General features: G+C 41.2%; 1 protein-coding gene across 5 annotated transcripts in view; it reads left to right on the top strand.

The window, feature by feature from the left end:
* GUK1 (guanylate kinase 1) overlaps positions 1-25,316 on the top strand; it is a 1,109,311-nt gene that overhangs the window by 605,671 nt on the left and 478,324 nt on the right. For all 5 annotated transcript variants that reach the window (XM_044065890.1, XM_044065888.1, XM_044065889.1 and 2 more), the window contains one exon: positions 11,611-11,652. In XM_044065890.1, the coding sequence (XP_043921825.1) occupies positions 11,611-11,652 (42 nt within the window). The remainder of the gene's footprint in view (positions 1-11,610; positions 11,653-25,316) is intronic.

Genomic DNA, 25,316 nt, shown 5'->3' with positions numbered 1-25,316 from the left:
GCAAACAGGATTTAAATTGATGGATGACACACAATCTCTCACAATGGTCTTGCCCCTTCTCCCCCTAGCAACCCAAGGCCACAGTGACCACGGACGCCTCACTGATGGGGTGGGGGGGCTATGTCAGGGACAGACAGTCCAAGGCACTTGGTCCCAACTGGAGGCCCAAATGCATATAAATGTTCTAGAGCTGTGGGCAGTGCTTCTGGCGTTGCAAGCATTCCATCCCCTGTTGCCATCTGGGACAACTGCGATTTAATCAGACAACATGGCGGTGGTCTGGTACATCAACAAGCAAGGTGGAACCAAATCTTACCCCCTTTGTTGAGAGGCCATGAGGATATGGCAATGGGCAATGGCTACCAAACATTTTTTTCTAGCAACGCACATTCCCGGGAGTTCCAGCATGATAGTAGACAGACTCAGCAGGTGCATTCTTCAACCTCACGAGTGGTCCCTGAATCCCTTGATAGCGGCGGAGATCTTCCACCGCTGGGGCCGTCCTTGCTGCAGCCTCTTTGCATCCCCGACCAACTACAAATGCAGCAACTACTTCGCCCTGATTCCCCCTCTAGGACAGTCACCCAGGGACGCTCTAGTCCACGACTGGCCCTCAGGTCTTCTCTACGCATTTCCACTCTTTCCTCTCATTCCCCAGTTTCTGAAGAAAGCCCGGCGGTTGATGAGCAAGGTAATCCTCATAGCAACATACTGGCCCTGACAGATTTGGTTCCCATTCCTTTGGCCTCACCTACTAGATCGACCATAGATTCTCCATCCAATCCCAGAGTTGATCTCACAGCCACAGAACCTGATTCATCCCAACCTGAACAACCTGAAGCTAATGGCTTGGCTACTTCAGTTCCCTTGATTGCCAGGCAGAATGATCTTTCTTTACCAGTACGTGATATTCTCATTGCTTCTCATAAGTCTTCCACTAGAATTACTTATCTGAGCAAGTGGAAAAGATTTACCTGTTGGCTGAAAGATAAAAAGTAGACCCCTTTTCAGCACCAGTGTCGATAATACTAGACTATCTGGCCAACCTGTTTCAGTCGGGTCTATCGGCCTCAACCATTAGAGTTCATTTGGCTGCAATTTCTAATTGTCATGAGGGTGTCCAAGATTCCTCTCTTATGTCCCATAAATTGTGCAAGACCTTCATAAAAGGTGTGAATCATCTGAAGCCACCTTTTAGAGAACCTATTCAACCATGGGATTTATCATTAGTTCTACAAGTTCTGACAATGGCACCTTTCGAACCAGCCTCTTCTTGCGACCTCAAGTATTTGTCATGGAAAACCTTGTTTTTGGTCGCTATTACTTCTGCCAGACGTATTTCTGAACTTCAAGCTTTATGTATCAAGAGTCCATATTTGATTTTTCATAGAGATAGAGTGTCTCTGAGAACTAATCCATCATTTCTGCCTAAAGTGATCTCTGAAATGTCCATTAATCAAGCCATTGAATTGGCAGTTTTCTTTCCCAACCATTCAAACAGAGAAGAGCATTGCCCACATACCCTAGATATACACAGGCAAATCCATTTTTACTTAAACAGGACTAAACCCTTTCGTAAATCTGACCAGTTATTTCTGGCCTTTTCTGGATCTAGATTAGGATCTGCTGTTGCTAAGGTCGCATTAGCTAGATGGTTGAAGGACTGTGTGACCTTTATTTACACACAACGTGATATCTCATTGCCTACTACCATGAAAGTTCATTCAACAAGGTCAATGGCAACTTCTGCTGCCTTCCATGCCAGAGCTTCTTTACATGACATCTGTGCAGCTGCAACTTGGGCTACGCCTCATACCGTCATCAATCATTACGAATTGGATTTGGCCTCCAGGGGAAGAGCATTTTTCTGTTCTATGGTGCACAGGAATGTCCTTCCATGAGAGCCTCCCAGGAATAGAGGTAGCTGGGGACTCTGTCCCATGCGTAAGGAATGAACGAGGATTAACAATATCAGATAAAGAAGTTATGTCTTACCATAACGTTCCATCTGTATTGTTGATCCTCGTTCAGTCATTACGACCCTCCCTCCTTCCCCCTCCTGTGGTTTCTAGTGGATCTCACCATCCAGTTTTCTTAGGTTATTTGACCAGAGGTAGCCTCTACCTTCTTTAACTTGCAAACTCAATCTGAGGTAACAGGGAGAGGGGGATTGTGGGTAAGAGTTTAGCTCGAGAGTTTGAAGCTGACACGAGCTTGGAAAATGTCTGGTTTGGTTCCGAGCTCGGAACCGATACCCATGCGTAATGACTGAACGAGGATCAACAATACAGATGGAACGTTGTGGTAAGACATAACTTCTTTTTCTGGGATATTAACAAAAAGATAGTTTCCAACATTGTACATACTGTAAATATATGATTAGTTTTTTATAAGTTTTTAAGTTTTTTTTTTATTCTTTTTGTTTCTCTTTCTTTTTCTTCCATTCTGGACAATTAAAGGTACCCTGCATATACTAACCCACTACTCAATGTTTTACCATAACTCTGCTCTACTGTAATCCCTAGATATGTTGTAACCATGTCAATTACTAGCCTCAAGGTTTCTTATAAATGTTTAAATGTTTTTTCTCTGGAAAGTGTGGTTACCTTTACTCATCTATGTAATACATGCTGTATTGTCTGTATTATTTTGTGCTCATATTTTTATTTTGTATTTGTGGAAAATACAATAAAAAGAAATTTTCAAAAAAAGGACAACAAGTTCAACCACTGCTCTGTCACCACAAATCCCCAGCTCGATCTGTACTTCAGCTATTGGGGTCAATGGCAGCTTCGATTACCATTGTTCCTCTAGCTAGATTCCACGTGCAACTTCTTCAGTGGCTACTTCTCACTCACTGGTACCCTCTATAACATCCTTTGTCTTTTCAAGTAAGTGTAACTCAGAGATGCAAGCAAGATTTACTCTTGTGGACGTCTTGAAATCCCCAACAATGGTCTCACCCTTTCAACCCCCATCAACAGATAGCCACAGTGACCACGGATGCCTCCCTGATGGGGTGGGGGGCTATGTCAGGGAAACTCGGTCCAAGGCACCTGGTCAGAGATAGAGGCCCTTTTGCATATCAGTGTCCTGGAACTGACAGCGGTGCTTCTAGTGTGGCAAACATTTCACTCCATCTTTCCGTCAGGGGCTTTTGCATTCCAATCAGGCAACATGTCAGTGGCCTGGTACATCATCAAACAAGGGGGCACCAGATCTTACCAGTTATGCCGAGAGGCCTTGAGAATATGGCAATGGGCGTTAGCTCACAACCACTTTCTGATTGCAATGCACATTCCCAGGAGCTCCAACGTGATAGCGGACAAATTGAGCAGGTGCATTCTACAACCTCATGAGTGGTCCCTCAGTCCTCTGATAGCAGCAAAAATCTTCAACCGCTGGGGCCAGCCTTGCTGCGACCTATTTGCCTCCCCAACCAACTACAAGTGCAGCAACTACTTTGCCCTGGTCCCCCCTCGGGGACAGTCACCAAGGGATGCTCTAGTCCACGCTTGGCCCTCAGGTCTTCTTTGTGCCTATCCTCCTCTCCCCCTCATCTCCCAATTTCCAAAGAAAGCATGACAGTTGAAGAGCAAAGTGATCCTCATAGCTCCGTATTGACCTCAGCAAGTCTTGTTTCCCTTTCGCTGGCTTCACCTGCTAGATCAACCATGGATCCTCAATCTATCCCCAATGTTGATCTCCCGTCCGCAGGGTCTGATTCACCCCAATCTAGGATCCCTGAAACTGACAGCTTGGTTTCTCCACTTCCTATGATTGCCAGGCATGAAAACCTTTCGTCCCCTGTGCACAATATTCTTATTGCATCTCATAAATCGTCCACCAGACTAATCTATCTTAATAAATGTAAGAGGTTCTCTCTATGGGCAGCAGATAAAAAAAAGAGACCCTTTGTCAGCCCCAGTCTCGGTGGTATTGGATTATTTATCACATCTTTTCCACTCTGGGGTGTCTGCATCTACTATCCATGTACATTTAGCTGCCATTTCAAATTTTCATATTGGTATTCAAGATTCTTCATTTATGTCACACAAACTCTGTAAGACTTTCTTGAAAAGGGTTATCCACCTAAAACCTCCCTTTAGAGAACCCGTACAGCCTTGGGATTTGGCTTTGGTTCTGCAAGCTTTAACAACTCCACCCTTTGAACCTGTGTCTTCTTGTGATGTAAGATATCTCTCTTGGAAAACTTTGTTTCTGATTGCAATCACATCGGCCAGGCGATTGTCAGAACTTCAAGCGTTATGCATCAAACCTCCCTATCTTATCTTCCATAAGGATAGAGTATCACTGAGAACCAACTCTACCTTTTTACCAAAAGTGGTGTCAGAGTGATCTATCAACCAGTTTATTGATCTCCCAGTGTTCTTTCCTAACCATTCTAACAAGGGAGAGTATTGCCTGCACTCCTTAGATGTTCATAGGCAAATACGATTTTGTCTGAACAGAACAAATTCTACCTGTAAAACAGGCACACTGTTTCTGGCTTTTTCTGGACCTAGACGGGGTCATCCTGTATCAAAAGTTACATTGGCTTCATGGTTGAGACATTGTATCACCTTTATCTACAACAAAAACAATCTCACCTTGCCTCATAGAGTCAAAGCACATTCTACAAGATCTATGGCAACTTCAGCAGCTTTCCATGCTAAAGCTTCCCTCAATGATATTTGCTCAGCTGCTACTTGGGCCAAACCTCATACCTTTATTCTTCATTACAAATTGGACTTGGCCGTCAGAGGTAGAGCTTCCTTTGGCTTCATGGTGCTGAGGAATGACCTTCCATGGGGCCACCCAGGAATACAGGTAGCTGGGGACTCTGTCCCATTAGTAAGGAATGAACGAAGATTAACAACATCAGATAAAGAAGTTATGTCTTACCATAACTTTCCATCTGTGTTGTTGATCTTGGTTCATTCTTTACTTCCGACCCTCCGTCCCCCTTCTGGAGGTTCTTGGTTGATCTCACATACTCCTTTCTTGTAGGTCTGTTATGACCAGAGGTAGCCTGTACTTTTATCTATCAACTTGCAAACTCAGTCTGAGGTAACAAGGAGCAGAGCATTCTGGGTAGGACCTTGGCTCGAGAGTTTTTGGCTGATGCGAGCTTGATATTGGCCGGCTCGGTTTCGAGGATGGAACCAATAACCCACCGGTAATAAGTAAATGAAGATCAACAACACAGATGGAATGTTATAATAAGACATAACTTCTTTTTTTATATCTCTTCAACCCTTTTGACTAGGTCAACAAAATCTGAAATAATCTCTTGAGTTGTTCAGACATTCTTTGATAGCAAGTCGCAGTAGTGTTTCCCTCAAATTATTCAAGGGAAAGTTAATGTCTGACTGAGATTTATATAAAAGGTATTCTGACATCTAGTTTTGAATAATGTTCTTCATGTTTCACTGTTACAGTCATCCCCTCTGGGTTATCCCTACTATGATAGGCTTCGGCCGGCCCAAATACCAGAGTCAGTGTTTTTCTTCATTGGCTGCTGTCGCTTGCTGTCTGACGTCAGGTAGTCAGTGCTGTAAAGGAAGGCAGCCAACACCATTACATCAGTCTTTCTTGCCGTTGACCCATAGCAGAAGCAGATCACCAGTGTGCCAGTCGGTCACTACCAGAGTTTGAATTACAGCTGAAAACGTCTAAAGCTAAGTACCCCATTGGGGATCCTTTTTTCTTGCACTAACCAATGTCCGAAAAAGTTAACAGTTGTCTTGCCTGTGGAAAGCAAATACCACACCAAGACTTCCATTCATACAGCATCACTTGTTTAGGCCTAGATCACGATGTCCCCCATTGCCGATTCTGTGCCCTCTTTAATGTGAGAAGCATTCATCGTAGAGCTGTTATTGTAGCCAGGTATTTTTGTCTTCCATTTTTGCATTCCGAAATGGCGCCCGCCAGCCAACAATCTGTAGACATTCTGAAAAAATGTAAGGATAAAGATAGAGACAGACCACAGAAGGCTAAGCAGGTAATTTCTCCGGAATTCACTGGGGCACATTCGCAGCCCCTGATGCCCGGTTCATTACCTTCGCTGGTCTCTATTGAGACCCTTTCGAAGTCCGGTATGCCACAGAAATCTACTTCGTCTTCCGAGCCTTTAATTGTCTCTGCCTTGGTTGGGTCTGGAGCAGCGACGCAGGCACTGGCTTTTGAGGAGATCTTTCACACTACTGATTCTAGACAAAAAACAATGTCTTCTACCCCGACTACCGTTTCTCTCAGACCGATGGATACTCTTAGGCCTAGAGGCAAGGCCACTCCTAAGAAAACTACCTCTAACCACCATTTTACTCCTGCTCCACCACTCCAAGCTTAAATGCTTAAAATGGCGGAGGCCCTTATCGGGGGTAGTCAGGCCACATCTTCTAAAAGGAAAAGAGATATTTCTCCTGAAACACTGACAGAACAGGATTCTGAGGAGTCTGATTATTCAGATTTTGAAGAGGAACAACAACCTCTGACTGCTTATGAGGATTAGATGCAGAGGAATCCATTCCTTCTGCCTCCCCTCCAGAAGATCTTTCCTTTGGAGAAACCCTTCACACCCTCAGGGAACATTTCAACTGGGAATCCCAAGACTTCCCTCAGTCTAAGAAAAGGCTCAGAGGGTTTCTAGACCTGCCCCAGCACAGACCTTTGGCCATTCCACCAATCTTAGAGGTGGTTGATGATGTCTTCCATGAATCCAGCTTAGCTCCTGACTCCCTCCCACCTGCTTCCAAAAAGCCTGACAGGTATTACGGAGTGCCAGATTCTTACAAATACCTGTACAGAAATCCTGCTGTAGACCCAGAAGTCATTACACGGGGACCAAAAGGAGCTAAGGCTAGTTCTGCCAAGAATCCTACTCCCTCTGACAAGGATTCCAGAGCTCTGGACAGATGGGGTAAAAAAGTATACACCTCTGCAACCTTAGCTAAGCTGTCAGTTCCACGTGTTAAAATATCAGCAACACACTTTGGAACTATTAAAGCAAAACATTTCAACCTTTCCTGACTGTGCCATTTCAAAAGTTAGCAGATTTACTGCACTCTACTTGTCAAGTGGCTAAACACTCATTACACTGTGGATATGAAGCTCTAGAAGCCTCAAGCAGGGCAGCAGTATCAGGATCTGTTATTAGGAGACATGCATGGTTGAAGGAACAACCTCTCCCTGATCATGTCAAATCTAAGTTACTGGATGCACCCTTGGATGAGGACAGCTTATCTGGAGCAAAAGCAGAAGAGGTGCTTAAAAAGATGGAAGACAAAGCAAAATCTATGCAAACAGTAAAAGATTTCTTTCAGGTACAACCTCCTAGGTTCAGCAGGAATTTTCCCTCTAAGCACTGGTCATTTCCTGCACCTAGCAGACAGGAGCAAGGTAAGCCCCTCAGGGACAGACCACCCAGACTCCTATCCCAGGGACAGCAGAGAACCAAACAGTGGACCTCTTGCGCTCCAAAGGCAGGGAGTTCTAAGCCATCCCTCTATGGCAGAAACTCTCAATGAGTCCATCTCCACCCTCTGCCCTCTTTTCACTCACCAAAAACTAGGAGGAAGGCTCTCCCTCTGCAAAGAAAATTGCCTTTCTGTAACAAAGGACCAATGGATCTTAAAGATCATTTTTCAGGGATACAAATTCTTCAGTGAACTCCCAATTCCAAGAGGGTACCCAGACTTGCCTCCAAATCAGTGGGCAGAGGCATTGAAACAAGTCCAAACTCTCATTTCCCAAGGGGCAGTAGAACCTGTCCCCTCAGATCAAGCAGGCAAAGGCTTTTATTCCAGACTATTCCTTGTCCCCAGAAAAGAGGGCACTTAGCACCCCATCCTGGATTGATCCATTCTGAACACCTTCCTGGTGGTCCCCAAATTCAAAATGCTAACTTTGCAACAGCTGCTGCCTGTGCTGACAAAAAATGAGTGGTTAGTTACCCTAGATCTAAAAGACACCTACCTCCACATCCCCATAAGGGAATCCTGCAGAAAATTCCTTCGCTTCAGAGCAGGCTCACAACACTTTCAGTTCTCTGCACCACCCTTTGGCTTATCTACTGCTCCCAGGTATTCATCAAATGCTTAGCCCTGGCCATAGCCTTTTGCAGACAGAAAACTATGCAAATTTACCCTTATCTGGATGACTGCCTCATTCAGGCAGATTGCAAAGAAAAGCTCCTCAAGGGCCTCCTCTTTGTCAAAACCCTCCTAACCTCCTTAGGGTAACCGTCAACAAGAAGAAATCAAGGCAAACACCCTCCAGGAAGATAATTTTCTTGGGAGCACTGCAGGACACAGCATCCCAAATGGCCTTCTTATCCCTAGAAAAGCAGAGCTTCCTGCCTGTCTACTTTACACAGCTGGCTTCCAGAAGTCACCTCACTGTGGGGAAGTTCCTGCAAGCCTTGGGGGTACATGGCATCTTGCATCCTTCTAATTCCTTTGGCCAGGCTTCATATGAGAAAACTACAGTTGCACCTAAAGAACCTTTGGTGTCAGCACTCACAACCTTTATAGACCTCTCTACCTCTGATCCCCTGTATAAGGGCCGAGTTTCTCTGGTGGGCAGGGGCCTGTGCCCAGAACAAGAGTCTTTCCTTCACCCAGCCGGGCAGACCATTACCACTGACGCCTCAGACATAGCTTGGGACACTCACCTAGAAGGCAGGTGCACGCAAGGTCTTTGGGATGCCCAGCACCTTCCCTTACACATCAACCAGAAGGAAATGATGGCAGTACAAAAGGCTCTGGCATCCTTCAAAACCCACCTCAAGCCAGGGGTTCTCCTTATCAAAACAGGCAACACCAATACTAATGTGGTACATCAACAAATAGGGAGGGACCCAATCTTATCCTCTGTGCAGGCTAGCCATGAACCTCTGGCTGACAGTCTCTTCCATGGAACCACACCTGATAGCCCAATACTTGCCAGGGATCAGCAACACCCTGGCAGACCAGTTAAGCAGAAACTTATTGGACCCCCATGAATGGCAGCTCCGCAGAAAAAAACTTTTTACAAATCACTCAGGCATGGGGAACCCCAGAGGTGGATCTCTTTGCTTCGCATCTCAACCATCAACTGAAAAAATTCTGTACCAGGGAGTACCACCACCTAGCATCGAAGGTGGATGCCTTGACCTTCCCTTGGAGCACCATCTTTGTGTATGCTTTCCCTCCTCTGCCTCTTATTCCCAAGGTACTGATCAAAATAAGGAAGGAGAGACCAAAGGCCTTCCTCATTGCTCCAGATTGGCCGAGACAATATTGGTACCCCTTACTGCGCAGCCTCCCAGGCAGCTTTCCCTAATTTCAAACCTCTAAACTCAGGTGGGGGGGATGCTGCACCGAGACTTACAGACTCTCAAACTATAAACAGTATGGCTAATACTCTCAAGGCAAACATGGGGCCCCTGTTAAGCAAACAGGTCCTAGACATTATCACAGAGGCCAGAAGGCCCAGCACCAGAAAATCTTACACAGGAAAATGGAAAAGATTCTGCTCATAGAGCCAGTCCAGAGGGGGCAATACTTCACAACCTTCCATCCCTCTTATTCTGAACTACCTAGCGGAGCTACTTAATAGTGGCCTCTCCTTCTTCTCTACTAAAATCCACGCCTCAGTCATTTCAGCTCATTTTGATACAGAACAGACCCTGTTCTCCCATCCTTTGATTAAACAATTCCTCAGAGGAGCTTCTTATATCAGATCTCCCAGAAGGCGACCCACTCCAGCCTGGGACCTGAATTATGTTTTGGAAAAACTTACTTTACCACCCTTTGAACCTGCTGCTTCAGCAGAACTAAGATATCTCTCCTGGAAGACTGCTTTTTGTCTAGTTATCACCTCAGCCAGAAAGGTTTTAGAATTTCAGGCACTGATGGCCATTGAGCATCATCTTCCATGCAGACAGGGTCTCCCTGAGGACTAATCCTGCCTTTTTGCCCAAGGTGGTATCTAATGTAACTCTCAACCAAGGCCATACATCTACCCACCTTCTTTCCTAACCCTCAAAACAAGGGGGAAAGAATTCTGCACTCACTAAACGTGCACAGACAGCTCAGATACTATCTGGACCGTACTAAACCCTTCAGGAACACAGACCAACTACTTGTCAGCTTTACTCCAGGGGCAGAGGGGAAGCCCATTTCCAAACAATCCATTTACAAATGGATATCACACTGTATCCATTTCTGCTACAGATTGCATGGGAACCCCCCCCCCAGTCTATTCATATCCATTCCACTAGGGCCGCCTCCACTTCCACAGCATTCCTCAGAGGAGTTCCCACCAGGGACATCCTGGAAGCTGCCACCTGAACTTCTGTCCATACCTTTACCAAGCATTACCACCTACCTCAATTTTCTAAGGCTAGGGCAGGGTTTGCCTCTGCAGTTCTGCAGGGCATGCTGACCCATTCCTAGGTCTCTTACTAATCCTACCACCCCTCTCCTCAGCTTTGGGAATCCTCCCACAGGTGATGACTGCAACAGTGAAACACTAAGAACATAGTACAGTTGTGTACACTTAGCATAAATATAGATGTTCAAGTGCATTCACTATTGCAGTCCTGGTTTCCCACCCTCCTTCCCCCTTATATCTTCTTTCTTTAGGGAGACATAAGTTGCTAACGGTGGCTTTGAGCCACCAGGACCACTTTACCATATTTACTGGGGCCTCTGACTGGTTAGGGCAGGAAAAGTGATGTAATGGCGTTGGCTGCCTTCCTTTATACCACTGACGACTTGATGTCAGACAGCAAATGACAGCAGCCAACACAGAAAAACATTGACTGTGGTATTCGGGTGAGCCGAGGGCTGCCACAGCAGGGATAACCCACAGGTGACGACTGCAACAGTGAATAGACTCGAACATCTACATTTATGATACGTGTACACAACTGTACTTTCCTCTCCTTTGGGGTTTAAGTTTTGTTTAGTTTATTGCTTTAAAGTATTTGTATATTACAGAGTTACAAAATATATGCAGAACTGCACTGAGATTAATTAGATGCCTTAGCAGCTCCTGAGAATATTTCATTCTGGAAAAAAAGGCAGAAAATCTATCAGTACAATGCTCATTTATGAAGAAAACATATCCACAGTGTTTCCAGGAAATAATTTAAGGCTTAGTAGCAAGTTAACCACTAATAACAAGTCTGAGACCAGAGCTAGCAAAAATGCCTTGTACAGTCCAGATGCAATCCTGGAAGTCATCTGTAAGAGAAGCATTTAAGTTTCCTTGCTCTGTTCATATTCATGATTATTTTGTGATCTGTGTTTTGTTATATACAGGTAGTAGACATCTTTATGATAGATGATCTTTCTGTGAGTGGAGTGACACAAGTTGATAAAGGGTAGTAGTCTTTGACGGGTATTCTGGTTTTCACTGGTCTTCAGATATGAATGATGCAGAAGTAATTCCACTTGCCCATTTTATAAGGAAAATGTCTTGCCTCTAATGGTGTGCCATATAGTTCTCATTCCTTATTAAACCAGTTTGTTTGCTTCTAAATTTTCTTAATTAAACCTAGTTATTTGATGTATAGTACTCAGTGTTGTGTCTAATTTAAAGGGGCATTTCTGATTGCAGATACAACACGAAAGCCAAGACATGGAGAAGAAGACGGAAAAGGTTAGTGATTAAATTCTTCCATACCTTTGAATAAACTGTATATGACATGACCTGCTTATTCCTAATGTATTCAATATTTGAAAGTCTCAGAAATAAAAAGCTTGTATGCGTGTGCCAGTGTCAGAAAAAAAAACATTATGGAGGTTTACTGAAGCAATAGGGTTTATTGTTATGTTGTATAAAAATCACCCATAATAAATGTACCTTTTTTGGACTGCACCACAGAAAAACAAAAACCCAGCCCAACTTTCCCAAAAAACGTGTCTTCTTCAGTACATTATAAAATGGTACATGAAATCAGTCTTCCTAAAGCATTTGTTATGCCACCTGACATTAAAATGCACTGAAGAAGCCAACTTTCATTGAAACATAGTTTACTTTTTCTGTGTGCATAATGTGCATGCATGTGTATGTGTGGTTTAGTGCATTAAAGGTATATTTTTTTACCAGTTATGAGTGCTGACTTTGCCCTTTGTGTGTGTATATATCTGTGTCTACTATATGTGTGTGTGTGTATATAAATATATTTATATAAATATATATGTATATATTTATACACACACACACACACACACACATATATATATATATATATATATATATATATATATATATATATATATATATATATATATTATATATATTGCAGCCTCACAGCAAGAGGTTCTCCAGTTCGATTCTTGGCTGAGGTGCCTTCTGTGTGGCGTCTGCATGTCCTCCCTGTGGTTGCGTGGGTTTCGTCTGGGTGCTCCGGTTTCCTGCCACATCCCAAAGACATGCTGTAGGTGGATTGGACACTCTAAATTGGCCCTAGGCGTGAGTGTGTGCGTGTGCGTGTGTGTGTGCCTTCTGTGAAAGGTTGGACACTGTGTTGGCAACTTGATACCATAAAACTCCACTGCCAATCATGAATGCCAGATTTTTGTGATATAAAAAAATGAGACCACAATAAATAATTTCAAAACTTTTCCCATCTTTAATATGGCCTACAAATCTGTACAATTCAATTGAAAAACAAATAAATCTGTTGGGGGGAAAAATATAAAAAAAAAATAAAAAATGTACAATAAACTGGTTACATAAGTGTGCATATCCTTAAACTAATACTTTGTTGAAGCACCTTTTGATTTAATTACAGCATTCAGTCTTCTTGAGTAGGAGTCTATCAGCATGGCACATCTTGACTTGGGAATATTTGCCCACTCTTCCTTGCAAAACCTCTCCAAACCTGTCAGATTGCGAGGGCATCTCTTGTGCACAGCCATCAGGGCACTGCACAGATTATCTGTTGTATTTAGGTCTGGGCTCTGGCTGGGCCATTCCAATACTTTAATTTTCTTCTGGTGAAGCCATTCTTTTGTTGATTTGGATGTATGCTTGGGGTTATTGTCGTGTTGGAAGGTAAAATTCCTCTTCATCTTCATCTTTCTAGCAGATATTTGGAACTATTCATAATTCCCTCCACCTTGACTAAAGCCCCAGTTCCATATGAAGAAAAGCAACCCCAAAGCATGATACTGCCACCACCATGCTTCACCTTGGGGATGGTGTTCTTTTAGTGATGCGAAATGTTGTTTTTGCACCAAATGTACCTTTTGGAATTGTGGCCATAAAGTTCAACCTTGATTTCATCAAACCATAACACAATTTCCCACATGGTTTTGGGAGTCTTGATGTATTATTTTGCAAATTTTAGCCGGGCCTGGATGTTTTTCTGTGTAAGAAAAGGCAACTGTCTTGCAACCCTACCCTATAGTCCAGACATGTGTAGAATACAGGAGATGGTTGTCACATGTAGTACACAAGCAGTACTTGCCAGAAATTCCTGCAGCTCCTTCAGTGTTGATGTAGGTCTCTTGGCAACCTCCCTGACCAGTTTTCATCAATTTTGGAGGGACGTCTAGTTCTTTGCAAAGTCACTCTTGTCCCATATATTCTCCACTTTTTGATGACTGTCTTCACTGTGTTCCATGGTATGTCCAATGTCATGGAAATGTTTTTGTACCCTTCTCCTGACAGATACCTTTCAACAGTGAGGTCCCTTTCATGCTTTGTAAGCTCTCTGCGAACCATGGCTTTTGCTGTAGCAGGCAACTGAGTAAATGTCAGGAAAATCCTACTAGTACAGCTGAACTTTATTTGGGGTTAGTCAGTGTCTGTTTAATTGATGGCAGGTGTGTACCCAAGAAGACTGAATGCTGTAATTAAATCATAAGGTGCTTCAACAAAGTATTAGTTTAAGGGTATGCACACTTAAGCAACCAGCTTATTGTACATTTTTTTTATATATATATATTTTTCTCTACCAGATTTGTTTTTCACTTGAATTGTACAGGTTATAGGTCACATTAAAGGTGGGAAAAGTTTTGAAATGATTTATTGTGGTCTCATTTTTTTATATCACAAAAACCTGCATTTTAACAGGAGTATGTACACTTTTTATATCCACTGTATATAAAATATACATGGGTGCATTTGTGTGTGTGTGTGTGTGTGTGTGTGTGTGTGTGTGTGTGTGTGTGTATATGTATATGTATATATAATATATATATATATATATATATAAATATATATATATATGTGTGTGTGTGTATGTGTGTGTGTGTACACACACACACACACACACACACACACACACACACATAATGATAAATAAGGTTTTACCAGAAGTCAGTGTGAATGGTGCTGAACTAAATCACCAAATGCTGGAAACTTAGAAAAATATGAACTGAAGACTGAAGGAAGAAGAATTTACAATTTATTTTATTTATTTATTTATCTAGCCTTTGTTGACCAGGTTATTCGCACTAGGCTAGTAGCCTGTTTTCAGGAGAGACCTTAGCTGGTATTTATACTAGGAAGGAAAATTTGGTCAGGACTTTGGGGAACTTCCCCTACTCTTGGTAGTCGGGAGAAGAGTGTTACACATACTGAATTTCTGTTTCCTGTTCAGGGGCAGATGCAGCCAGAAGGAACAGGGAGAAAACATGGCTAATTCAGCTTTTGCTGTACCTGGAGTGAAAGTTGCTGAAAATGTAGTTGAAATGGTAGAACTGCTAACAGACGTTTTTTCTGATGATGTGGTACAGAAAAAACGGGTCTATATTAGAACACCGAACATTCAAAATTTCGAGTGTTCTAATATCAACCCATTTTCAGCGAACGCTGAGGGAAAGAATTTGGTTGTCCACTTCTGTTGCTTCGGTATTTTCAGCGTTGTGGTGGAAAGTTACGGGTCAGGTTCAGGTAAGTGTGCGATTGTGTGGACATGAGGGTTAGGGCGGGGTAGGTCAGTTAGGGTTAGGGCACGGGTGAGGTGACAGTGATAGTGACGGACCTTAGGGTTAAGGTTAGTGGTGTATGTATAGTTTAGTGTAGGGTTAGGTGTAAGAGTTTAGGTGTATTTGTGCGGATTACTGTTTGTTTGGTGTGCTTGTGTTGTGTGTATGTGTTTTGGAACAGCAGATTTTTTCCCTAGGAAAAAAATTTGCTGTTCTGTATGTTCAGAAAAAAGAGTTCCAGCAGCCACTCGCAGAAGTCCAGAAAAACACTAAATAATGTAGTTGTTTTTAACGTATAAGAAGTTTATTTAAAAGCAAACACGTTTTCGTCACTCAGCAAGAGTAACTTCATCAGAAATGAAATAAGCACACCAGTATGGTGGCTTTTAAAAAGTCCGCTTCAAGGCAATATAGTTGTACTGGCCAATCAGCTAGACTCTTTAAGTTAAAAAGGAAATAAGTAACATTTAAAGCAACACAGGCTAAAAAACTGACTAAATAGTTAGATACAGTATGAAGTTTGTTTCCAGTGGTCAAAACAGTTGTCATACAGAACATTTTGCTGTAGTTTTTAACAAATAACAGGATGTTAAAATAAAACTGTAGTCCTACTTTAATGTATATGCTGATGGATATAAAACATACAAGTTCACACAAATTGAAATATTGTGAGCTTGTATAAAAATCTACCAGGTCTTTTTAACTGGTTTCATTGTCTCATACAACTCTTTAATTTCAATAGGCAAGCTATATTACAGTTGTCGTTGAGACCAGGATAAGAGAAAGCATTTAATGTCAACTGCCATTCAAGTTCACGGCATTCTAGTAATAGTGAGGTAGGTCCCCCTCTAGTGTCATACACTAGTTGGTCAATTGCTAAAAATTGGAAGGAGTGACCAGCTTTGATGTTGATGTGCTTAACTAAGGCATTGTCACCTTTGTTCTTGGAGACCGCATAGGTGTGTTCATAAATTCTATCTCTAAATTTGCAGTCAGTTTTTCCTACATAGAACGCACAACAGTTTTTACAAACAGCCAAATAGATAATACTTTTAGAATTGCAGTCAAGTTTATGTGTGATCTGGTATTTCCTACCTTTTATTTCAAATATACTACTAGTTTTTACATGTTTACACATCTTACAAGCCCCACAAGGGAAAGAGCCACATATTCTATTATTAACTCTCAGTTTCTTAACTTCGAGAAGACATTTCAAGTTGGCTTCTCTCTTGTGAATAATTAACGGGTGGGGGCCTATTCTCTCTTAACAAATTATCTTTATGCAGCAGGTACCAGTTCTTGTATAAAATACACTTGACTTGGTCACTGTCATTGTTAAAAGTTGTAATAAAGCTAGACTTATACAAATGACTAGTGGCATCATGACTCGCTACAGGTACATTGCTACTAAAGCAAGTTAACCTGTTCGATGTATTTATAAAGTGCAAGTCATTAGAAATATCACCTACATTAATGTTCAGTTCGTTATTAGACATCTTGGGACCTGATCTACATCCTAGAAAGACTAACTTGTGCATCTTCTGAACCAATTAGTTGTGTTACACTCCAGTCCTTGTCTTGGAAGAGGCTATTTTTGGTGTATATTACATCAGCTAGGAGACTTTAAGAGTAATGAGCCTTAATGTAGAAGGAATCCTTATTAGTTTTATGTCAGTGTAGGCTATCTTTTCGTACTTACTCTTCCTTAGGTTCATATGTAAGTACTAGCCAGTCAGTCTACAGACCATTTAAAGCCTAGCCGAAAACCCTGTTCAAAATTTTCCTCTAGCTTCAAGGAGGGCAAGACAAGATAAACTTGGAGAGAATTTGAGGCTGCCCATCCAATTACCTAGGTTTGCCTTAAAGGTGGCAAAGGTACTACTCTGCTTAAAATGTAATCAGAGTTTGTTTCAAAGTTAAGGGATACATTCGCGATATAATTCTGTCATACCAACGTGTCTTATCTGCTGATGAAGGTTTAGTTCCTTTAACCAAGTATTTGATGTACCATTAGTTCTAGAAAAGGATAAGAGATCAAGTAGGGTTGGAGTTGGATCTTTCATGGCACAAAAGGCCAGACATCATACCTGAATCGTTTTGTGAGATGTCCCATCACCAAGCCGTTAATTTACTCATCTTCTTTTCAAAGCCTCAGGACAAATGAGAAAGGACAGTCCACACCTTAGATGTGTACAGACAGCTGAGATTTTAATCTCACATAGTGAAAGTATTCATAAAGGCTGATCACGTGTTTGGCTTCTTTGTAAAAATGAAGGAAGATTAGCCAGTAAACAGGCCATTGCCTAATGTCTTGTTTAAATGTATCTCTTTCTGGTAATTGGAACATGGGAAAGGTATCCCAAAACACATTTGAGCATATTCCATTAGAGCCACTGCAGCCACCATAGCCTTCCTCGAGGGTGTTACTGCACGAGTTGCATCTTGAACTTCTTTCTGCACTTTTTTTCCCAAACACTACAATTTAAGTGTAGCTTTCAGAGCCAAGGCAGCATTCACTTCTACTACCCTGCAGAGCTTTATTTCGTAATGGGCTGAGGTCCACCTCCCATACTCTTTGCTTTGAGAGTCTTCCCAAAAGTATGGCCTGCATCAGTGCATACTAGAGTGAATATAGTATAATTGTATTAGGAACTTGCAGTAAATGTAGATGTTTGAGTAAATGACATTCCAGTCCAAGAAGAAAAAAAAACAGCAATAAAGAGGAAAACTAAAATAAAAAATAAAAAAAACTCTGGTTGAGACCTTCCCACATGTGAGCTCATTAATAAGGCAACAAAGCCATAAAATCCAGTATTGTGTATTGAAATCTCTTTATGAAATAACCCAGTCTTCAGGCCACAGGTAACAACTCTTTCTCTCTAATGGAGCTCAAGAAGTTTGCTCTGTAACTTCCAGTAGGTGGAGCCTAAGCCTTTTGACAGAACCAGATTATGTCCTCGCATTTCAAACAAATGTTCATATTTCTGGAACCATAGGAGTTATTATTTATTTTTTATTTATTTATTTACTGGGAAATTCAGACTGAACATAGGTCCTTTTTCAGCAGAGGCCCAGGGAGAAAAGCTCCATAGAATGACATGGTAGATGGTAAATAATAACAGTCAAGGTATGTAAACAGTAGAGGTGATCATGACATGGAGAAATACAGGAGCAAATTAGGTACAATTGAGTAGAAGCTCTAATTACAAACATTGAGAAATAAGAAGTAAAACACACTGCTACAATTTTTTAAAACAGTAATTAGATAAAGATGAGGAGTTTGGTTTTATTTGGATTGAGGAGAAGCTGGGCATTAGATAGCCAGCTTTCAACTGAAGAGAGATTCTTGGGTGATCTGTTGGAGTTCTGTTAGAGTTGGGGCTGAGCAGATGAGGATGGAATCATCTACATACTGTATGAGGGAGGCATGTTTGGTGGCAGTGTGCAGGTTGTTGATGAAAAGGGAGAAAAGTAGGGGGCCAAAGATGGAGCCTTGGGGAACCCCGAGAGTAACAGGGTGACGAGTGGGTAGATTGTTGTCCCAGATGACTGATTGCTGGCAGCCTTGTAGATAACTGTGGAACCAGTTTGTGGCTGGTGTGGAGAAAGGGAGGTCAGCTAGTAGTAGATTGACGCAATGTCAAAGGCTTTAGATTGATCCAAGAATATAGCAGAGGAGAGGAGGCCATTGTTTTTGTGATGGAGGATAGTGTTGATGAAGGAGAGGAGAGCAGTTGTAGTGCTGTGGTGTGGTCTGAAACCATGCTGGGTATTGAAGAGGAGGTTATTGTTAAGGAGGAATTTGGAGACCTGTGAGTTGATGCATTTTTCGAATATCTTGGCGAGGGAGGAGAGGATGGCAGTGGGGCGGTAGTTGGAGAGGTCAGTGGAGGGGCCACCTTTGTGGAGGGGAATGGTGTGCGATATTTTCCATAGCATGGGTACATAGGATTCAGATACAGAGCAGTTGATTAATATGGAAATAGGATAAGCTAGGACATCATCTGCTATCTTTAGGTATTCAGCGGGCAGGTAGTCGGCTGCTAGTTTTGTGGGTTTTAGTTTTGTCAGGAGTCTTTTTATGTAGGAGGTGGGTACTGTGGAGAGAAAGAAGGTAGGGAGGGATGGTTTTGGGTTGGGCGAGGGGGGAATTAGTGTAGGGAAGTGTTTTTTTTAGGGATAGAATGGATTCTGTGAAATGTTTATTGAAGGAATCAGCAATGCTACTGGTGGAGAGAGGGGTGGTTGGTAGGAGGGTGCTTACTTTTCCTGGGCAGAGTATAGAGTTAGTTGTGGACCAGAATTGCTTGTGATTGTTTTGGGAGGAGTTTAGGGACATCTGATAGAAAAGGGCTTTGTCTGCTTTTACTTGCTTTTTGACCTTGTTACGTAGTTCAAGGAAGAGTTGCCTATCTGAGGGGTTTTTAGTTATGCGCCAGCGTTCCCATGTTTTATCCCTGGTTTTCATAAGGCCCCTGGTGTTTTTTTTGTAGCCGGGGGGAGCTCTTAGTTCTGATTCTGGTGTTTCTCAAGGGAGCATGGGAGTTAAGGAAGGTACTGGTAAAGAAATGAACTGCTTCGTCTAGGTTGAGGTACTTTAGAGGTGACCAGTTTACATTCTGGAGGGAGGAGGTGAAGGAGTTGGGGTTAAAATTAGCTTTGTTGCGAATATGTCTGTGGGTAATTGGTTTGAAATCAATAATATGATTTTTTTAGTAGGAAGGTTGGGGAGTGGTCACTGAGGGAGTCAGGTAAACAGCCTGCTAGGTAAGTGTGAGGGGCTTTAACTAAGACCCAGTCAAGAATGGTGTGGTTATTGGGGTTTTTATTGATCCTAGTGGGGGGTTGTATTAGCTGAGATAAACCATGGAGATTTAGGTGGAGGGCTGGGTGGTTGCTATTGCAGGATAGCCAGTTGATGTTAAAGTCCCCGAGGATGCTAGTTTCTTGGGGTAGGGAGAGATTGGCCCAGTCTAGTAGGTTTTCAAGGGGAGGTATATGTTGGCCTAGTGGGAAACAGAACCCTATAATGTTGATTGATTTTTTAGGGTTTAATTTGAGGGTGGTGTAAAGTATTTCTTCCTTGTCAAACTGGGGAGCTGATTTGGTGAGAATTTGGATATTGAGGTGGTGTTTGTACAACAGTGTCACACCTCCTCCTTTTCTGGATAGTCTGTCTTTACGGAGGATGTTGTATCCAGGTGAGAGTATGCTGTATCCAGGTGGGAGTATCTCCTCACTTTTGATGTGAGGTTTGAGACACGATTCGGTTAGGATAAGGATGTCAGGGGAGTAGAGGCTTGTGTAGGCATGGAGGTCTTGGATTTTATTACAGATGCTTCTGATGTTAAGAGGCATAATGAGGTCATTTGGGTTTTTGCTGCTTGTGATTTGGGTGATGGGGAGTTGGTTGGAAGGGGGTTTGTGGAGATGTTGGTGATTGTGGGGTCAGGATTGGGGTGTGCATCTCCACTGAGAGCAAGTTTAGAGAGAGAGTTGAGAATATGTTTTATATATGCAGTAAAACAAATTGTTGTATTTTATGGATATTTTGTGTTCAAATGTGGTGGGGGTTTGGTCATTGAGTAGGTGTACTGGGAGGAGGTAGTTTGTGGTTGGGGTAATGAAATTATGCAGTGGGTGTATGAGGAGAGCTGAAGTGAGAGTGCAGTGGAAATGGTTGGGGGATATGACTGTAGCTGTGTGGTAGGATGTAATGTAGGCTAGAATAGTGCAGGTGAGGATTACAACAGTATTACCTAGTGGTATGGTTGCTTTGGGTTAGGATGGGAGACTAAGCAGGTAGATGGGTAATAACCAAGTTATTATGTACACAAATTACAGTGCCACCAAAAATTGTAATATTAATACCATATTATATCAAAAAGCATGAAAATCGATTTCTGTCAGCCGATAGACTTTGCAATTTAGTGATAAGATCCATATTGGTCCCAGGTAATCACCACCTATATGTCCCCTATTTAGATTATATAAAATTTAATGAAGAGGAGTATGTGCTAATCAAGAATATGATAGGGACATCTAACATAAACTAAAATATAGTAACAAAATGTCTGGTCCAACTGTATAACTCAAAAAGCCATGCCCCAACTCACCATCAAGATGGAACCATGAAGTAGGTCTGTCTTTTACTATCCACGAGATGTCAAAAACAGTTTAACACAAACAATGATTGTGAAAATCAAAAAAGAGTGGCATATATAACACAGATAGTCCTAGTCATACAAATCTATATCGAAAAGGCAAAAATTGTTGTAATCCCTAATATAACATAGATTCCCTAGTAAAAAGGGCTTGTTACTCGCATAGATATTGTTGACAATAGTGAAAAATAGATGTATGAAGGCATTGCCTTGAAAATTTACAACAATGCTCCTTTAAGTAGCAATTACAAAACTTGCATGAATGTATGGAATAGCAAAATCACATTAATCAGACCCAACCAAAAAAGGTTTGGTAATATGTTCGATTATAAAAAAGTTGGCAAACAGTCCCCGTGGTGCATAGGCATCAACCAAAAAACAGCTGTTATTCGAAATATAAGAAATGCCTCTGCCAAATTACATGACTGTTCACAGAAAACAGCCAGATGGAGTGTTTTCGAAAGTCAGTTCCAGGCAATGCTGCAACCACAATTGTGAGGTGTCCCCTAAATTGTAAAGAATTAATACATAAAACACAGTACCTGATAGCACCCCGTAAAAGTCCCCAAAACAGAAGACTTTCGAAAATCATAAAGAACCAACCACTGGAAAGGCTGCACGAGGTTGCAAAAAAAGGTAGATATCCCTTGACTTGGCATCCAAAAGGGAAATGACAATATAGATAAGGACAAACCCTTCTAAAATTATGAAAAAACAATAAAGTCACAGTGGCCCTGTTAAAAGGAAACTCCAGCTTGGTAAGAGGCTGACATTCGTCGCTACCATCCGTTCTTGTGGATCCTGGTTAAATCCAATGCCCTAAACAGGCCAAATCAAGTGATAACTGTTCGTTGGTTCCCAAAAGAGAGGTAAACCTTCGTCGCAACCCTATGTAACAAAAAATCCACACTAAAAACCAATAAATTGCTCGCTGGGTAAATGTTCAAACACGGGCTTGTGAAACGAATGAAAACCTAGCAGGAGCCTCCGCCACCAATACAAGACTGCAGTTCCCTTCCAATCATACCTGAATAAGTATAAATGGCAAACTCTTCAGCACAAACTATTTTTATAGTAGTACTATTCTTTAGGTTCTAGGCCTTAAACTGAATTTTATAAATAACAGTAAAATATAACTATTACATTTGTAATATTTTGTAAACAACTTACAGTATCTCACCAACCACTCAAGTTACTCACATACTGTCAGCAGCATTTTATTCATCTAGTTGAGAGGTTTCATATGAAGCTAAGAAGTTCTATCTATATTACTTGGTTGTTGTGATAGTTAGAAAAAATTGAAAATTATATCTGTGTAAATTAATAGCATCAAACATTTAACATCTATTTACCTCCACTAGACAGAGGTCAAATATTAATGCACTTGAGTTTGCCATTGTGTAAGCTTTAAGATGAAATATTTATTGTATGTAACATGGTTTTGGAATTATTGATGCAAATATGAACAAGCAATATCTGATGCTTAGTGTTGTCAGTAGGAGTTAACTGCAGATGCACCTGGAGAGATCACTCAGATGTAATGAGTTAAGAATCCAGCCTTAGTCAATTAAGCTACTCTTCATTCGTTAATTGTCCAACAAAGGCAGATATAAGTTGTGTTGCATTGGTATTTACAGGCAACTAAGAGTCTGTCTACAAAGAACTGCAGACAATAGACTAGACCAGAAAAGCTCTTAAAGTTAAATTCACCAGATCTGTTGGACTGCATTACTTATTAACTTATTTCTAGTAATAAGAATGATCAGCAACTTAATTTCAGCTCTCCCAGTGTGAAAAAAAGAAACTGATTAATAAGAGCCATTAATTCTACCTGTTTTAGTAAAATACAGTTACTGGCTAGTAAGTGTGCTGCCTGGATGCCAGCAAATATGAAAGTTAGAGAGCATGAAAGAAAATCAGCTAAAAAAAGTGAAAAAAAAAACACTGACTGAGAAGAATTCTGCAGCTCTTCAGCAAAAAACAGTTCATGCTCTAACCTTGGTACATAAGATGCTTTCAGTAATTTAGAGGAAAAATAAGTCAAACGTGCTCAGAGCTGATTAAAATAAATGAAACACTGAAAGAGTACGTCAACTCAAATAACAAAAGACTGGAAAAAACAGAAGAAGCTTTAAACAGCTATTTAGATGAGCTGATAAAACTGTAAAAATCAGAAACTGAAATGAAGAAAAGGCTAGCTGATTGTAAGACTGCTCAAGAAGAGCTGTTTCAAAAAATGGTAGTGTTAGAAGACAGAGCACACAGAGAGAACCTGAGGTTTTCTGCTGTACCAGAAGAACTGGATGGAACAGACTGTATTAATTTTATGAAAACACAAATAACTAACTGGATTGATATCAACAGCAGAATGTGTGAATTGAAAGGGCACACCGCATGTATTCTCCAAACCTGGTCATGAGTAAGTAGCCAAGACCTGTATTACTAAAAATGCAATCATAACAGCAGAAAGAGTTGGTCCTATCAAAACTGTGTTAGACAGGCAAATTATTAAAAAAAATGGAGACAGAAGAGTGTTTGTAGAAAATGGTTATTTACTGTACACCAGACAGAAGAAAAGGGAATTTATCCCAACAATCAGAGAATATCAAGAGGCAGTTATGAGATTTAAGCTGCTGTTTCCAACTATCTTCAGATTATTTTCCCTGGGGAATCAAAGTCCTTTTTTTGACGCAGAACAGGCTAAGGGGGATATACAAAAGTTTGTCTTCATGCCATCAGACAGAAGGGGGCTGTGCTCCTCATTCTTCTGAGATTTTTTGTTGACTTTGTTAAACTTGTTGGGAGACTGATAGGCATGTTGGGATGGTGGATGGGATGTAAAAGTACACTGATGGTAATATATGTTGAACTGAAATGTTTTCTTTTACTTTTGCAGAGGTGAATGTCCGGCTTAATGCCCTAATTGTAATCTAATGACAAGATTTTTGTGTAATCAAGTTTTGTTTAAATGAGCGACCACAATGTAATGAACAGTGTTCATTAAGCAAATGAATATATAGCGCAAGTTAAAAAGCCCTGCAGCTGAGGACCGGTGTACAGTCTGTTCTTATAAGTCCATGGAAATGAGCTGACTAAAGGTGAGGGCAATAAATTAAGAGGTCTGGACATTTACTGAGATACATGTAAAATTAAAGGATACAAGGGCAGGTAGCTCAATACTAAGTAAAGATTGAAATTACTGGAAGTGAACAAGAGTAGTTTTTCTGGTAACTTAATACTTTAATGCATTTGCTTCAGCAGCGTATATTTTGTTTTATTTAAAGATAGACAATGCACTTGTTCTTAAAACTAAAGCATACAAGTTGTTTTTCACATCTGGGAGGAGAATAACGATAAGGCAAGAGCAGTCAGCAGTTAGAGTAAGTAGGAGCACCTCTTGTAACATGTGCCTTAGCATGGATAACCTACATTTGTTAATTAATGCTTGAGAATGAGGATGTTGATTTATGACAATTGCTCCTATCAGGAGGATTAAGCTTCATTATTTGAAGATGTATATAGTTTTGTGTGCCTGTTTTAAGTTATAGGTTATGAGAGTATTCTGTTTTGTTTTTTTGAGGATTTTCATTAAAACAAAAGTCTTGTAAAATTTGACAAGGGTTCAAAACAGAGATGACAGGAAATAATTGTATAAAGGATCAATCTGTCAGAGGTTAGTAGGTGCATGTAACCCAAAAAGCTTGAAATCGACATTTAAAAAAGTTGTCCTATATAATAGGTGGGAGTAATAACATCTTATCATAATGGCTACTCTAAACATATTTTGGAATATGAATGCCTCACAGGTGTAGACAATAAGGAAAGAGTCCTGAATTATATTAAGAAGTGCAGAGTGCAAATAACAATCCTACAGGAGAGACATTTGGAAAGAAGTGAACTTGTGAATTTGATAAAGGCTTTCAGGATAGATATTCAGCAGAATATTAGGGACAAAGGAAAAGGAAGTATTTATACTAATAGCTAGAGGAGCTCCATTAATGATAGAAGAGGGAAATAAGTAATGGTAGATTTGTGGTAGTAAGGGTCTGCTGGCAAGGGAGAATGATTAAGTTGGCATGTATTTATATTCCACCTAATTAACTTTCAGCAGGAATATTACTTGTAAGTGGGGACTGGAACTCGATATGCAACAGTGAGGATGTAGCGTGGGAACCTGAAGGGAAGATATAACAAAACCTGGTAGATTTCCGAAGAAATT

This window comes from Protopterus annectens, chromosome 3.part0 (genome assembly GCF_019279795.1).
Source record: "Protopterus annectens isolate FY-2018-M chromosome 3.part0, PAN1.0, whole genome shotgun sequence".
NCBI lineage: Eukaryota > Metazoa > Chordata > Ceratodontiformes > Protopteridae > Protopterus > Protopterus annectens.
Note: the sequence above shows the minus strand (reverse complement) of the source record. Positions and strands in the feature narration are given on the sequence as shown.